The sequence below is a fragment of the Bufo bufo genome, chromosome 3 (assembly GCF_905171765.1).
Source record: "Bufo bufo chromosome 3, aBufBuf1.1, whole genome shotgun sequence".
In the NCBI taxonomy this organism is placed as follows: domain Eukaryota; kingdom Metazoa; phylum Chordata; class Amphibia; order Anura; family Bufonidae; genus Bufo; species Bufo bufo.
In genome coordinates, this window is record NC_053391.1 from 582,077,954 (window position 1) to 582,096,240 (window position 18,287).

Here is an 18,287-nt window from a genome sequence, read left to right on the forward strand (position 1 = left end):
TTCAGTAATACCTGGACGTTCTTTTTGGTGAACGATTGCAATCGTGTTTTTTTTTCTCTTTTTCTCTCTAGGCTTTTTCACGGACAGACAGACTTCTGAAGCATAAGAGGATGTGCCAGGGCTGCCACACCAAAATTGCCGAATCAGAGTATGTGTTGTAGCTTATGAATGTGTTTGGGACGCCCTGTAATCTCTACATTCAGTTTATGTTCTTTCACTCAGCACATGAATATACTCAGTCCTGTTCTGTTTCAGCATCTGAAAAACTCTCGGAGGGCACAGGACTGGTAACAAGATAATTTTTTTTTAAAATAGAAACAAACCACTTCCAGTTCAGAATTGTGCTCATGAGTTATGAACTATATAAATGTGTATATACAAATATATATCTTTGTAGAGCGACTCTTTTAGAGCGACCCTGCTTGCCTATATGCTTTTTGGAAAATTGTTAAATAGCCAATGTTTTCAGTGACAGACGAAGGAGTCTTTCTGTGGCCCACAAGGGTTGTGTGCACAGCACATCTCCAGTATAAAGGTACACAGGGTAATATGTTTGGAAACTTCTTTATCAAGCCTTGCAAGCCTTTGGTTGTACTTCGTCTGTCAGTCCTCCTCCTCCTTTGGAGCATGGGCTACTAACTTTCCTTAAACACTCTGTAGCCTGTTGACCGGTTGATTTTAAGTTGTGGAAAAATTCACCTGCAGCTTCCTTTTTGTAGTAGGATTCTGCCAGTGGATGTATTTCCAATAATGCATCCAAATATATACTGCAAGGGGTTGGTCCAGCTAGGACATTGACGGCATCTCACTAGAAGTTGGTATGAATGTCATATGGGTGCAGGTTCCACCTCTGGGAACCCGCTCCTATCTCTAGAACGTGACCCCCGAAGTGAACTGTGAGCGCAGCATGCATGGCCGCCCTCCATTCATCGCTGTGGGAGTTCTTAAAATAGGCGAGCGCCATAGAAGGGAATGGAGAGGTGGCCGCACTTGTGTGGTGTGCTCTCCGTTCACTGCTAAGGAACTTCTGAAAGCCGCCAATTACGCTCGCTTGGCTATTTTTGGAATTCCCAAAGTGATAAAAGGAAAGCATACCGTATCCTTCACTTCGGGAAACGTGTTCTGGAGATCGTTTTGGGTCCCACCTCTGTAACTCGCTTCTATCTGATATTGATGGCATATAGTAACGATATGCCAGCAGTGTCTCAGATGGGCCAAACCCTTGAAAGGGAACATTCTACTTAGCTTGGAGCCACTAAGCCACCAGCATGTTGTTAAAAAGCTGGGGTTTAGCTTTCTAACCATGGTCATGTCAAAACCATCCATCTCAACATTAGTTAGTAGGTAGTAAAATAACCCAAGATGAGTCAGGCGGCAGTGGGCACGTGCGCATTGTGCAGATGAAAGTAAGGACAGTACACAGCATGTGCAGTGAAGTGCGGTTGCCGAATTCAACAGTTTTTGGCATGAGCTTGTTAAGACCAATAAACCCCGGCTGCATTAACATGCTGGTGGTTTGGTGGCCCCAAACCTAGTAGCAGGTTCCCGTAAAAGGGGTTGCCCAAATAAAAAAATAAACTTTGCTGCTTTCTTCCTGAAATCATGCCACTCTCCGTGGATTTCATTAGCGTGAATGGAGCAATGCCACACGCATCCTGTGGACAAGAGTGGTGCTGTTTTTGGAAGAAAGCAGCCATGTCTTTTCTAATCCTGTAAATCCATTTAACCATTGCTTTCCTGCCTGTCTGACTTTTCTACCATTGTACAGGTTGCACAGGGTGTAGAAAGTCAATGAAAATGTTTGTATTAAGTGTTTGTAGATTTCCGCGTGTAGCAATGACCGTACAGCTATTTTAATTGACAGAAATATGCTTTATAACATTTCATTACTCTTGTAGCAACCCCTTGCGTTTCAGTCCTCTATTAACCCTATTATGTCCTCGTACCACGGCAGGTTTATTGTGCAGGCTAGAATTGTTGTAAAGAGTTAGACAGTTCAAATGAATAGTTTTGCTTATTATATTTCTATTTTATAGTCTGAGCATTTCAAATTATTTTTGTAGCATTAGGGGGCCAAATCTGAAATGCAAATATCTCTAAGTTGTTAAAAGGGGTTTATCGCTTTCTGGCCACAGAAATCAGATCGTAAAGCTCTCTAGGCGTTGTGGCATTTTTATGTTGTCACTGGATCCTATGTATAAAAACGGTCTCATTGGCTTTGTCACTTCTAGCCACCATTCAGAGTCCATGTTTCTTTGTCCTGATCTCTGATTGCAGTAGGTAAAATTTTGTTGCACGATCACCAGTGAGTGACCGCTGCGGAGGTTGTGGGGAAATGCTAGCCTCTGCCTAATTTATTGGCGCTTTGTATCTTCTACCAGACTGTGTGCATGTGTTCCCAAAGGGGAGGGTGGAATATTCCGTTGTCAGACACCTTTTGGCTGCGGCTTATCTCCTGTGAACACACAAGATTGTGCACGCTGAATTTCCACCAGGCACACAAGGTAGTCCGTGGGTTTGGCATCCTTTACTCTTTTATGTGTAAGGGCACCTCAGAGATCAGTTCCTTTTTGGTTGAATGAATGAAATTCTTTATGGCATTTTATATTTTGTAAGTTATGTTTTGGTTTTTAAAATAGCAATTTGTTCAGTTTGACTAATGACTTTCCCGAACGAATAGGTTCTTTAATTTTATTCTATTGTATTAGGTTAGACCGATGGGTTTTAGGGATAAACAGACACTTAAGGGCCCATTCACACGACCGCATTTCTGGGTCCGCAGGCCCTTTCATTTCAGTGGGGCCACCAAACATGCGGACAGCGCACCGTGTGCTGTCCACATCCATAGTTCCGCTCTGCGGCCCCGCAGAAAAGATAGAGCATGCCCTATTCATGTCATCAATGACAGACAAAAACTGCCATTTCTTTCATAGGGCTGGCCGTATGCATTCAGCAACATGCGGAATGCACAAGGCCGGTACCCGTGTTTTGCGAATCTGCAATTTGCGGACTGCAAAACACTTCCGGTCGTGTGAATGGACCCTAATGTTCATAAGAATATATATTTTTTTTGTTTTATGTTCGCAGTACTATGCAATTAACAATTATAACATGATATACAAAATATTGCCCGTCTGTGAGCAGCCAGCTGTCAGAATGTAAGTGCAGAGCAATCTGCAGGCAGCATGTTATAGAGCAGGAGATGCTGAGCAAATATAGTTTAATGGGAAAACATTCAGCAAAACTTTATAATTTATAAGATCTCTGCTTTTTCTGAACTTAAAGGGGTATTCTGGTTAGATTACGTTATCCCCTATCCAAAGAATAGGGAATAACTATTAGATCGATAGGGGTCCTACCGCTGTACTCGGCTATCTCCAGAACTTCCGTAAAAATGAACGTCGCTGGGGCATGCATGCCCGACCAGCCGCTCCATTTATTGCAAGGGGAGCAGGGCCTCCCGTTCTTGTGATTGGTAGTGGACCCACCGGTAGGACCCCCACCAATATGATAGTTATCCCCTATCCTGTGACTAGGGGATAACTTAATCTAACTGGAATACCCCTTTAAAGGGAACCTGTCACCACATAATGCAAAACAATCTGCAGGCAACATCAAAGCCCAGAATGAGCAGACATTTAAATGTATAATTTACATGTTTTACTGAATCTTTTCCCGTAAAACTATATATCAATCTGCTCAGCTCCTCCTGCTCTAAAACATGCTGCCTGAAGATTGCGTTGTGGTGACAGGTTCCCTTTAAATTCTGTGTAGGAGGGCAAACCTTTTGTCAGTTTAGAGCTGCTGCAAGGTAATCTCCTTAGGATAGTAGGTTGAGGTTTTGGAATGGCACGATGACGGCTATAATTCTCTTGGTGGGATAAACATGGTGTAGGCAGAGGCAATGACTAATGTAAAAAAAAAAAATGGAGGAGAAAAGGTGTAGCATGTACCACACAACTGTAGACCTCCGTATAAAGTAGTATAGTCTGCAACGCTAATCTACCACACAACAAATGGTATCCCAAGACATACTGGCCTGAAGGAGGCGTGCTTTGGATATTTTTGGCTTATGCATCTCTGACTATAGGCCTGACTATTTAACAATCAGTGACCTGGAAGGTAACAGTCCAGGAGATACAAAGAGGAGGATAAAGGAACTAGTTTACATGGAGTAAAAAAAACACAATTTTTTTAAATTACGAATACCTTAATTACTTATTGCATTTTTATTTAAATAAAAAATAGACCCAAGTGTCCCAGTTATCTGATGTACAAAATCCAAACCCCACCAGATATATCTGAAAACATAGCTAACGGTTAGAAATGTGGTCTGCACGTATATATGTTGTGCGGGGCAGATATGTTCCATTTTATTGACAGATCTCAAGTGGACACAGAAGTATGTGAACGGAGTGGTGGGCATGCTTGTGTGATGCGCTCTCCATTCATTCATTTCTATAGGACTTCAAAAAAATAGCCGAGTGTGCTTGCTCAGCTGTTTTCAGACATCCCATAGAAATGAATAGAGAGCGTGCCGTCCTTCACTGTCCTTCTGGAGGTAGGTGTGACACCTATGTATCTGACATTGGCAGCGTATCCTAGTGATATGCCATCAAAGTGTGAGATGACACAACCCCTGTAACATAACTACAAGCAGACATCACAGCATTGTGTATCACATGGCAGTATTCTGGTCAGTATTTTTCATCCATATTTAGAAGCCACCACTAGGAGTGGAACCTACAGAGAAAAGTATAATGAAAAGATTTGCGCTTCTTCTGCATTTTGATTACACTCCTGGCTTTGGCTTATAAAGTCTGATGACAGATGTAAAAAAGATGCTTTAGGCTACTTTCACATTAACGTTTTTTGCTGATCCGTCATGGATCTGCAAAAACGCTTCCGTTACCATAATACAACCGCATGCCTCCGTCGTGATCAGATCTGGTTGTATTATGTCTTCTATAGCCATGACGGATCCGTTTTCTATTGTGTCAGAGAAAACTGATCCATCCCTATTGACTTACATTGTGTGCCTTGCTCCGCGCCACATGGCGGACAGAAAAACGCTGCAGGCAGCGTTTTGGTGTCCGCCTCCAGAGCGGAATGGTGACTGAACTGATGCAAACTGATTCATTCTGAGCGGATCATTTTCCATTCAGAATGCATTAGAATGCAAACTGATCCATTTTGGACCGCTTATGAGAGCCCTGAACGGATCTCGCAAACTGAAAGCCAAAACGCCAGTGTGAAAGTAGCCCAAGTCCAGTGTTCAGTGTCCAGCTTTTCTGTTACGTTTCCTTTAATGTCACTGCAGAACATCGTGCTTATATTTGCTAGTTTCTAGCACTATCAAAGTGATCACTAACCAGATCTGTCACTTTAAGAGATCCACTTGGTCCTGTAGTTTCTCTAGTTACAGGAGTGCTGTTTAATTGACAGTGCTGCATATAATGTGTATTTTACTTTTAAAATGTAATTCTATCACATAGAGATGTATAAATATCTGATGGACCGTCTGGTCGAACAGCGTAACAAAAAAAAAAGTACGCTTTTGCTCCAACATTTTATTTTTGGTGTGATCCACCTTTATACTTACACCGGACTGTCAGCAAACTGCGCTAAAAACTGTGAGATCTTATACGGGCACCATACACATTAGATAAACAGTCATCTGAGGAATGATCGATCCATCTACATAGCCATACACATTTTAGTCCATTTTGGCTGTTAATGAGGACCTTTCACCAAGATACATGTATTGAAATAGTTATATTACCTTACAGTGCGGTCCCCAGTGAGGTTTTTCCGTTTTTTGTTTTTTTTTTCTCAAAGGACCCACCACCCCTTTAGTCCGCTGTGGTCCCCGTTTGTTTTGGCACCTTATATGCTAATGAGGCGATTCGGTTCAACTAGGCAGGGACTTGAATTTGTCCTGGGCGCGGTTATCTTCTCCCTGGCTGCGAGCGCATCCAATCAGAGCGCCCCGCTCTTAGCCAGGGAGAAGGAGCAGCTCCTTCTCCCGCGAGTCCCCGCCTAGTTGAACCGAATCGCCTCATTAGCATATGAGGCGCCAAAACAAATGGGGACCACAGTGGACGAAAGAGGGGGTCCTTTGAAAAAAGAAAAATAAAAGCGGAAAAAGACCTCACTGGGGGCTGCACTGTAAGGTACTATAACTATTTCAATACATGTATCCTGGTGAAAGGTCCTCTTTAATAAGCTAATACATATTCAGTGACACCAGGGGAAGGATAAAGGTCTTTCATGGACTAGCGAGTATTGGATGACAATTTTAAAGAGCCACTCTCAAAATTTTTTGCTTATCCCTGTTTGTGAGATGGCATACATATTCGTGTGAAAGGGGTCTGTCAGTGTTGCTGACAACACTAGGTAGGGGCTTTGGAGAGCAGGACAAACATATCTTTATAATTTCCTTTTGTTATGTGCTGCAGTGTGAATATGAACTTTTAGGCTACTTTCAAATCTGCGTTTTTGCTAGATCCGTCATAGATCAACAAAAACGCTTCCGTCCCGATAATACAACCGTCTGCATCCGTTATGAACAGATCTGGTTGTATTATCTCTAACATAGCCATGTAAGTCAATTTGTCTTTTGTCCGAGAAAACGGATCCGTTACCATTGACTTAAGCCTCATGCACACGTCCGTGCAACACCGGCCTGGATTTCTTCTGAGTGCAGGAGCGCACGGTGTCATTGGTTGCTATGAGGCCGTGCGCTTCCTGCTGCCGCCGCAGTACGGTAATACACTGGTATGATCTATAGCAACCAATGACTCTGTGCGCTCCTGCACTCAGAAGAAATCCAGGCCGGTATCACACGGTCAGTGTTCCACGGACGTGTGCATGAGGCTTTACATTGGGAGTCATGACGGATCCGTCTTGCTCCGCATCTCAGTACGCACTCAAAAGTGCTGCTTGCTGTGATATTTTTTTTTTGTGTGTCATGGGAACGCAATGAAACGGAACGGAAGGCATTCTGGTGACTCCGTTCCCTTCAGTTCAGTTTTGTCAAATGGGGACAAAACTGAAGCATTTTCCCCCGCTATTGAGATCTTATGACGGATGTCAATACCGGAAAGGGAAAGCGCAGATGTGAAAGTAGCCTTATTCTGCTAGGATCTATTCCTGCAAGTGCCCAGGGCAGAGCTTCACTATGAAGTGCTCTCAGCTGTGGTGGTCCCCTGGCTGGTTCCCCCCTTTTAGGAGGATAGTTTTATCAACTTTAGACTGTGTTATAGCAGCATTCCCTTTAAATTATGCTACTGAACGAGCCTCAAAATCCATGTTCCATGCGGATCTTGATGCAACATATAGGGCATGCGGCAGAATCTCTTCATTGTACTGTACTTCAATATGAATTTCACAACAAATCCGTTGCGTGTGAATCTGGCCTAGTAGCTGTTTATTAGCCACATTTCCCATTAACCCTAATACATATGAATTCATGTAGAATAAAATGTCTCATTTATTTTAAGATTTTTGTAATAATTGTAAAGTCTGAACTATTTTCATAATGTTTCTGTATGGCGCTGTCCAGCCAAATGATGATTAGCTTTAATGTAAAGTCGCTGTCACTCGCCTGTGCTCTTTACATAGATTGTCATCAGTTCCATTGTTAGCAGGTGTAGATTTTTTTTCCACTTTATTTTTACTTTTTAGCGATTCTTGGTTTTAACATTAGACTAGTGACATTTTTCTGAATAAGTGTAGTTTTATAACATTGTACAGTCTGTTGTATCCTTTCCCCTTCCTATTACAAGTGTGTGTAGAATATTTAAATAAACTTGTGATTTTTTTATACATATCCTCTGCTTCAGCTGTGTTTTTTATCTAGGTACATAACGTTTAAAACACAGTGACAGAACTGTAAAATTTATTAAAGCGACCCTCCGGTTCAAGGAAAAAAACATATCCATTTTGCGTTCTGCCAACCGCGGATCCACAAAATATGGATACTGGCTGTGTGCATGCCACATTTTTTTTACTAGAACTGGCTATTCTTGTCCTGAAACGGACATGTTTAATAATTTGCAGGACCTCCACATGGATGAGGACAGCACAATGATGAAATCCACGTGCTGACTGCATGTTTTGCGGATCGGATGCGGATCAAAACTAATTGGGGGACAACCTGAACACAGATGGTGCCCTCCTTTTCATTTTTTTTTTAGCTGCAGATCTGCCAATTCCTAGGATCCTCTTCTGCCACCTGAGATTGGCACACCGCTTTTAAGACTACATAACCAGTGCTGGCCAATCCAATCCAAGAACCAGAGCTGGACCAGCGAGAAGAGTCACAGCGTGCATCAGTATGGATGCTGTGCGGCCATGTTGGATGACAGAAGAGGACCCAGGAATCTGTAGATATGCGACTGAAAAGGAGGGCACCATATAAGTATTCTGTTCATTCCCCTTTTTGAATTGGAGGATCGCTTTAAGGAACTTAATGTGCCAGCAGCATGTTCTAGAGAAGGAGGAGGTGAGCAGATAAAAATTTCGCCTAGAGGGAAAAGATTCAGTATAATGTGGATATACAAAATGTACCTGCTTATTCTGGTCTTAGGTGGGTGGTCACTGAGACACTCCTCCCGCTGAACTTTAGATCAGGAAAATACAAGTTAGACCCATGCGCATGACCATATTTTTAGTCCACATCCAATTCACTTTTTTTTTTGTGGATCATTCATTTCAGTGGGGCCACACAAAAAAATGCGTTCTGCTGTCTCGCAGGAAAGATAGAATATGTCCCATTATTTTCGATTTTGCAGACAAGAATAGGCATTTTCTCGTGAATGGCATTGGGGGAGACAGCATCGTGGATATATGCCCAGCTGACACTAGAAGTGAAGTGTTGGCTCTCCCTATCTGGGCTATACCCACTGCACATGCAGGAGCAAACCAGTTTTTTTTCTAGTGTCTGTCTATAGGAGGCAGACACAATCTGCTTTTTTTTTCTGCAGGTCTTGCTGTTATTTTGTTTTATTTTTTCATCTCAATGTTTTTCTTCCTTATGCAGGTTTTTCACCTGCTGCAGATGGGTGCTCCATCGTGGGCTGCCACTTTAGTTGCTCCCCCTGCGGGCGCGCTACTTCGGTACCTCGCCTCCGCCTTCGGGTGACTGAGTCCTTCTGCCGGTCGGACTCCCTCTTCGTAGTCCCTGAGGGCCCTCGCAAGGGCCTGCAAGCCTCCGAGGCCACCATATCCCGTCTGATTCGGTCAGCTGTCAGGGAGGCCTATGTGGCAAAGGGTAGTGTTACTCCCTTTCGGTTGACCGATCACTCCACTAGGGCGGTTGTGGCTTGGGCGGTTCGACATCAGGCCTGCAAGGCCGCCACATGGGCCTCTGTTCATACGTTTTCCAAGTTTTACCACATCCACTCCTTGGCTTCTGCTGATGCCAGTTTGGGTCGCAGAGTTCTGCAAGCAGCCGTGAGTTGCGTTGCATGGCTGCTTTCTGCCCTCCCTCGGGGACTGCTTTAGGACGTCCCATGGTGCTGTGTCCCCCAATGTTATTCATGAGAAAACTGGATTTTTGTACTCACCGTGAAATCTTTTTCTCGTAGGATGCATTGGGGGACACAGATCCCACCCTCTTTGGATCGTTTTTTCTATTGTTGGTCCTCTCTGGTTTAGGACTTGTTGGCTTCTCATTTTTTTCAGTTGTGCTTCTACTGCTTTTCTACCTACTGTTTTGCTCCTGCATGTGTAGTGGGTATAGCCCAGCGACTAGGACCCAACACTTTTTACTACTAGTGGCAGCTGGGCATATATCCATGGTGCTGTGTCCCCCCAATGCATCCTACGAGAAAAGGATTTTACGGTGAGTACAAAAATCCAGTTTTTAATATACTAGCAAAAATGCGACGTTTCGACCGTATTGGTCTTTCTCAAGCAATGTTGCTTGAGAAAGACCATTACGGTCGAAACGTCGCATTTTTGCTGGTGAAATAAATTCCACAGAATTGAAGACAAGTGAGTGCTGCGGTTTCTTCATATACAATGCATTCAAGGGGGAACTCCAGACTGGCTCCCAACACGGCTGGCACCACCACAAGATAAGGCTTTTTATTTTTCTGTCGTGCTGCTATACACATTTTTTCTACAGTTTTTAATACAGCTCTAAATGGGAAAATGCAGGACACGCAGCCAGTATCCTTGTTTTGCAGATTCGTGATATGCACTCCACTAAACAGATACGCTTGTGTGCATGAGGCCTTATACTGAATCTATAGATCAGTCTGCTCCTTAACATTCTGCTCAGACCTCGTTCATCCTGACATGTCTGCTTTAGAATACTAATCAATGATTCAGACTTTACCAGTTATGTCATGTTTTGGTACTGATGAATTACGGTACATAATGGGGCAAGACCTAAAGCCGGCCAAATACATAGGATAGCAGTTGGTGGACAGCTGTCTGTCTTCTACATATATTAACAGGTCAGCCAAACGCATGTTATTCCAGTCTCTTAGAGATGAATGGAGCAGCAGGACACATGCATGAACGGCACTCCGTTCACTCCGGGGACTCGGGTACTTATTCCCTACCCTGTGGATAGCAGATAATTTCTTATAATGGGACAACCCCTTTAAATATGGGGCTGAAAAATAATTTCTTAAATGCCTGGCTCCCCATTGTTTGTTTTCTATGCCTTGTCTTCCCATCCATGTCTGCACTTTGAATTTGTATTTGGCTCTATCACTTGTGCCCAGCCAAATGACCGATATGTGAGCAGCCATTATATACGCAGGTGGGCTGTTTGTAGTTCACAACTGAAGAGGTCTTTGATGCGTTGATATAGAAAAGAACAAGCAGACAAATACAACAAAACCCATCTTTAAAGATGGTTGCTTCGCGTGGACAAACCCTTTCCATATGTCCTATTAAGGCATAAAAACATCTTCTCTGGACCCTCCCTATGAGCCAGAGTGCAGAGCCGCAAAGTATCAGTGTATCCCGCTATCGCGGACCCGTGTCCTCCTTCTATTCAGTATATTTCCCACAACTGAGCGCAAAAAGGGCTAATTGACCTATATAACAATTATCTATGATAATGTCAAAGGGGTTTTCTGGGATTTAATATTGATTATCCACTGATCTGGGGGGGATTCGTCATACCGCACCCTCGCTAATTAGCTTTTCTGCAGTCGCTCTATTGCCAGAACTACTCGGCTCCCTTTATTTTTGTGGTGGGCAGAGCTGGGCACTACAGTAACCGCTCCATCCACTACAGAAATAGGCTCCCGAACAGCTAATTGGTGTGGGGTTTCCCACCCCCTGCCGATCAGATATTGATGGCCTATCCTGACAGGCCATCAATTAATGTAAGGTTCACATCTGCCTTGGGTTTTATCAAGCTTTTCCATAGTTTTTGCATAAAGAATGGTCTGTTGGCTGCCATTTGGTTGCATTGTACAGTAGATCTGGTGTAATGAAGACATACTGCATCTGTGACCAGAAATGTATAGAAGTCATCCAGAGGAAAATATATTTAATATATACAATCAGGTCCATAAATATTGGGACATCAACACAGTTCTAACATTTTTGGCTCTATACACCACCACAATGAATTTGAAATGAAACGAACAAGATGTGCTTTAACTGCAGACTGTCAGCTTTAATTTGAGGGTATTTACATCCAAATCAGGTGAACGGTGTAGGAATTATAACAGTTTGCATATGTGCCTCCCACTTGTTAAGGAGCCAAACGTAATGGGACAGAATAATAATCATAAATCAAACTTTTAATACTTGGTTGCAAATCCTTTGCAGTCAATTACAGCCTGAAGTCTGGAACGCATAGACATCACCAAACGCTGGGTTTCATCCCTGGTTATGCTCTGCCAGGCCTCTACTGCAACGTTCTTGTTCTTGGGGCATTTCCCTTCAGTTTTGTCTTCAGCCAGTGAAATGCATGCTCAATCGGATTCAGGTCAGGTGATTGACTTGGCCATTGCATAACATTCCACTTCTTTCCCTTAAAAAACTCTTTGGTTGCTTTTGCAGTATGCTTTGGGTCATTGAGCAGCTGCACTGTGAAGCGCCGTCCAATGAGTTCTGAAGCATTTGGCTGAATATGAACAGATAATATTGCCCGAAACACTTCTGAATTCATCCTGCTGCTTTTGTCAGCAGTCACATCATCAATAAATACAAGAGAACCAGTTCCATTGGGAGCCATACATGCCCATGACACTACCACCACCATGCTTCACTGATCAGGTGGTGTGCTTAGGATCATGAGCAGTTCCTTTCCTTCTCCATACTCTTCTCATCACTCTGGTACAAGTTGATCTTGGTCTCATCTGTCCATAGGATGTTGTTCCAGAACTGTGAAGGCTTTTTTAGATGTCGTTTGGCAAACTCTAATCTGGCCTTCCTGTTTTTGAGGCTCACCAATGGTTTACATCTTGTGGTGAACCCTCTGTATTCACTCTGGTGAAGTCTTCTCTTGATTGTTGACTTTGACACACATAGACCTACCTCCTGGAGAGTGTTCTTGATCTGGCCAACTATTGTGAAGGGTGTTTTCTTCACCAGGGAAACAATTCTTCGGTCATCCACCACAGTTGTTTTTCGTGGTCTTCCAGGTCTTTTGGTGTTGCTGAGCTCACCGGTGCGTTCCTTCTTTTTAAGAATGTTCCAAACCGTTGTTTTGGCCATGCCTAATGTTTTTCAGCCTAATGATGGCTTGCTTCACTGATAGTGACAGCTCTTTGGATCTCATCTTGAGAGTTGACAGCAACAGATTCCAAATGCAAATAGCACACTTGAAATGAACTCTGGACCTTTTATCTGCTCATTGTAATTACGATAATGAGGGAATAACACACACCTGGCCATGGAACAGCTGAGAAGCCAATTGTCTTATTACTTTTGGTCCCTTAACAAGTGGGAGGCACAAATGCAAACTGTTGTAATTCCTACACCGTTCACCTCATTTGGATGTAAATACCCTCAAATTAAAGCTGACAGTCTGCAGTTAAAGCACGTCTTGCTTTAACTGCAGACTGGCTGTATACATGGACCTGGCTGTATACATATTCATCTGGAATCCCCCGCTGCTCCTGTTCCAACTCTGCCTAGTCCCCTTTCAATTTTCTACTTCTTGTTGAGCGGTTGTGTCCCAACACAGGACATATGACTGCTGCAACCAACAGCCCGTTGTAACAACATTTTATTTTACTCCTGGAAAATCCTTTTAAGGCTTCCTTGACAGTCTACTTTAGCATTGTTTGCCACAAAAAAAAAGCCATAGAAACAGGTTGGGTGTTTTCAATACTACATGAAATTTGATGATGTTTTTTTTTTCAAAACCAATGTGTGAATGCATTTTTTTTTCAGATGTTTTGTTTCCCTATGGTGATGGAAAAATGGCTGAAAAAACACCATTGGTTTTTTTCAACAATTTTTTTTGTCAGCAATTTTTCAGACAGTCCCCACCTTGCCCAAATTCCCCTACCAAATTGAAAATAAACTTCCAGTAGCCAAAAAACGCATGCTTATCTTATTTCCAATAGACTTTCAGCTAACATCTGGAACAGCGACTGCAGAAATATTAAACTAAAAACCTACGTGTGAATCAACCCAAACAACTCCTTTGAGAGTGATAATAATGAGCCAAGGATCCTGGTGCAAGATTATTAAAAACATGGCTGCTTTCATCCAGAAACAGTGCCACACCTGTCTTCCGGTTGCATTTAGTATTGCAGCTCAGCTTTCCAGTTTTGTGAAGCTGATCTGCAATGCCAGGTGTGGCCCTTGGACAGGTGGCACAGTTTCAGTAACAAAGCAGCCATGTTTTCTAATCCTGTAGAACCCCTTCAAGGACATAGATATCTCGCTCACCTTTACCTGTGCATTGCTAATGTTTGAGGCTGCCATGGGGTTGGAATTAATATTTTGTGACCGTATTAATACATGATGCTTTGTATTACTGCTTTATTTATCAGAGGCAAGCCACCATATCTACCTCAAAGAAAAGATTTTGCAAACTTACAGTCAAATATATATATTTTAGGTCTGGAACAAGTTTCCCCCCATACACCCCAAGTTTCCGTATTCACAGAGACGTGTTCATTAACCCAGGTAAGAGATGGGCCCCACACTGCTGCGAAGACCATTTATAATTGTATTAGGTATAAACACCCTCAGTGTACCAACCTGTTATGTCGTAGGGGAGCGCCCTTTTGAATGTGACATGTGCGACATGAAGTTTGTTCAGAAATATCATTTGGACAGACACAAACGAGTGCACAGTGGAGAGAAACCCTACCAGTGTGAGCGATGTCAGCAGGTGAGTGATGCCCCAGACCTATCTGTTCATTATTGTTCCGTCACATGAAACTAAAGGAGGCTGGAATATCCTGTGTCAAACCTCTGGGACCCGCACCTACAAGGAGAACGGAGCGGGGAAACTTGAGGAGGGCGCACTGCGCATGCGCAGCCGCCCTCCATTCATTTCTATGGAGCCGCCGAAAATAGCTGAGCGCTGGCACGGCTATTTCCGTCGGCCCCATAGAAATGAATGGGTGCGGTGGCCGCGCATGCGTGGTGCGCTCCCATTCACTTCAATGGGAGAGGCGGGGAGCTGCGCCTGGTGGTGGACGGGTCCTCCAGCGACAATTCTCCCCGGCTCCGTTCTCCTTGTAGGTGCGGGTCCCAGATGTGGACCCAGAACTACGGTTGTGTAAATGCACCATTATTGTGTGGTTGGTGAACTGATTTTTTTTAGACCACAAAATGTCTTCATGTAGTCTGGTCTGTAGACGTATATCACACGTAATCCTACATTCATTATTCTGTGAAAACTGTTGGCTGTCTTTAATGTCGGGATAAGTTATCAAGAAAAAAATGCCGGTTGGCAACCTTGAATGGATGCCATGGTGGTACAATGGGGGCGGGGGGGGGGGGGGGGGGAGAGAGAGAGAGAGAGAATCAATCTCCAGCACCACAACTCATTTCATACAATCCATTCAATAATTATAGGGGTAGATAAAATTTGTGTACAGCATGTGACTCATCTGAAAAGATTCCTAATTATGTTGGTTTAGGCACCTTTTAATACTGCGACTGTACTGCATGTTGGGCATATGGGTCAAGTCAACCCTATCCCCCACCCAGTGGAGGCCAAGTGAGTGTCCATGTGGCCTCCACTGGTCTGAAGCACATTGGTGTACCACAGGATATGCCATAAATGTCTAAGTGCAGATCTCACCTCTGGGAACAGGGACCCGTTGATCACCGCCCACAATGGAGACATGGCAGCGCATCTCCATTCATTGTTATGGGACTTCCCAAAATAGCCAAGTGTGCTTTCCTGGCTGTTTCTGAGAGTCCCATAGCAGTGACTGGAGAGAGCTGGGCACGCGTGGCCATTCCTTTATTTCCAGCTGCACACGACGTGGCTCCGTTTTTGAGATAGGAGCTGGACCTGAACCTATTGGACATTTATTTCATATCCTGTGGCAATGTCATAGATGTCCTGATAGGACAACCCTTTTAACATGGATACCTATAAGTCTCAGCCTATTGTTGGTGGTATACGTTGCTGCATTACTTGTCATTCTTCTATTAAGATGACAAGCTAAAGGGCCATATTTGGGCCCCAGTGATTCTGATTATATTATTGCTCTTTTTTTCTTTTCTTTCTTCATTAGGCTTTCTCTAGGACAGACCGCCTTCTGAAACATAAGAGGATTTGTCAGGGGTGCCACACGAAACCTCTCGCATTGTGAATTTCAGTGAAATTTCAGCCGCTCTTCCTTCACTCAGGACTCATTCTCTATCACTACTGGTAAACCACAGAAGTATTGAAGAATTTACCCCCCGACACGGGGCTGGTAACAGCGAAGGCCTACTCCATCATCCTTTGCAACTTGTAATTATATAGTTGGGGGGGGGAAGGCCAAATGTGTTTTATACGAAAGACTAGGCAACATTTCATCACTCTGTCTTAACCTGGTTAAAGAGATTTCATTCAGTGGAAGGGACTGATTTTAAAAATAGAAAGTCTCCATCCGCTTCCTGCTGTTACCCTGTAGTATCCGTAAAAGAGGACTTGCTGTCTTTAATTGTTCTTCCAATGATAGAACAATGTTCTTCCAATGTTCAGGCTTTTCATAGAACTCTGCATTCTAATGTTCCTCTGTCACTACTCCTGGCAATGTATAAATACAGTGACAACTGGGTTTTACCAGTCCCCTTGTCCCTAGACCCTCTGACTCTGCCCATCCAATGCCGTCACAGTTGGTATGTGTAGGGACAGTCCCCGTAGACAAGGGGCACGCTGATATGCCCTGACAGCCGCAGGCAGCTGCAGTTTTGGAGCCTCTTTGGGTTCTTCTCCTCCACTCAGAATCATGTCTCTAGCTATTACAGATTATCATATTTGTAGTGGTAGCACCCGCTAATCTTTATTGAATGTAGTGATTATTTTTGTACAGACTGCTATATAATGGTAAAGTATTTTAATAATTTGAATTCCTGCACGTTCGGGCCTTTGGAGTCAAGTGGGCCTATTAGTGATGGACAGCAGGGATTAAAATGAATGACATGTATATTGTCTCATCCCACAAAACTATATATCAATCTGCTCAGCTTCTTCTGCTCTATACCATGCTCCAGACGGGCACTGCATTTTCACTGCGACAGGTTCTCTTAAACAATACTTTTTTCATACGGTATTATTAAACAGTCTTAAAACATTCATGGAAATTTCCATGTAACAAAATATAGATGTTAATTCCCAACCCCCTAGCTTGTTGTCTTCCCGTTCTGGCCAAACTGGCCTAGGTTTGTTGATTGTTCTGCATACTCCCATGCCAAGGAGAATGAGATTTGTTTTCCTCCTCACCTCCTTGCCAGGATCCATTGAACACCAACGTATTGTGGAGCCAGTTTTAGATTAAAGGGACCAGCTCCGTATTGATTTTTTAACAGTATAATTAGTGTACGTCATCTTTGTAGAGATCAATTAGACCTCATGATACGGGTTACATGCGTCACCTCAGTTGGCCACTTGATGTGCAGGGGACACATCACCACCTTATTGAGAACTCTTCCTTGGCTGGTGTTGCGTATTAAAAAAATAATAATGCCATGCACGTAAGAAACGACCATATAAAAATGTGACTAAAACCATATGAATGTATTGGCAATATATATATTTTTTTAAATTAATAAACGTAGCAGAGGAAAGTACTTCCACTGCAGTAAGTTGGTGTTAGGGCCCGTTCACTTGGCGAATTTTGACACTGCCTCATTGTTTCACTTTAGAGGCCGCCAAGCCGCGAGTGGACAGCCACCTTGGCTTCAATTGGCGGCTGTCTACACAGTGCTCTTGCTGTGGTCCCGGCTCGCGAACTGCAGCGTTGCCTCTCATTGAAAACAGTGGGAGGCAGACACCAAGTGCTCCCACCAGAATTTTGGCATGATGTCTGCACCAAAATTCCAGGACTAAAATCTGCCATGTGAACAGCCCCTTATATGAAGGCTAGGAGGGGGGATCCTAAACTGATTGAGACAATCTCAGATCATTGCTTTTTTTTAGCTGCACACCTTTCTGTCTTGGCATAATCTGGACTACTGAAAACAAATGACAGTAGGACTGCTCAAGTATTAGACAATACTGTCATTGTCATTCTGGCCTAGGTGACCTAAAGCTGTATGAATTTTTTTGTGCAGGTGGTCTGTTTGGCCGACTCCCAAAATCTGTGTCGGCCAGGCCGTAGTTTGAGGATAAATTGAACTTCCATGATTTATGTAGCTGCTACCTACAAATGCTGATATCAAATTCTACTATCGAGTCTTCAATCCTGTTCATTTTATAGGCCCTTAGTTACTAGATCTTACCTTATTACAAGGTCTTTTTCTGGACATTATAAATCAAGTTAATGTGAGATCAGAGTGCTCGCATCAATATCATTCAGTCCCAGCATAGGGACTCCGTGGTGATCGTCCAGTTATAGTGCCCTGTACTGCCCAGAGAATGCATTGTGCTGTCCTACAAAATGCTAGTATGGTCTCTTCTTCAATCAACTTAGTTTTTTTTATCTGTATACTGTAGAACTGAGACATCCTGAACTTTTACACATTCATTGACAGTCAACTTTGAGATTGTCAAAAAAATAGAAAATTTAAAGGGGCAGTTGATGGATTTTTGTACTGCTATATACCATATTGCCGCACAAAAGTATTAGGTGTCATTGTGTTTGTTGATTTTTATTTTCTTAATATTTGAGCAGTATAATTCATGT

At 43.2% G+C, this 18,287-nt stretch overlaps 1 protein-coding gene across 1 annotated transcript in view; it reads left to right on the top strand.

The window, feature by feature from the left end:
* Positions 1–17,178, top strand: part of ZNF740 (zinc finger protein 740) — a 49,408-nt gene extending 32,230 nt beyond the window's left edge. The window contains exons 7-10 of the mRNA XM_040425791.1: positions 72–148; positions 14,051–14,118; positions 14,208–14,326; positions 15,690–17,178. Coding sequence (XP_040281725.1) covers positions 72–148; positions 14,051–14,118; positions 14,208–14,326; positions 15,690–15,767 — 342 coding nt within the window. The 3' untranslated portion in view covers positions 15,768–17,178. The remainder of the gene's footprint in view (positions 1–71; positions 149–14,050; positions 14,119–14,207; positions 14,327–15,689) is intronic.
* The last annotated feature ends 1,109 nt before the right edge of the window (positions 17,179–18,287 follow it).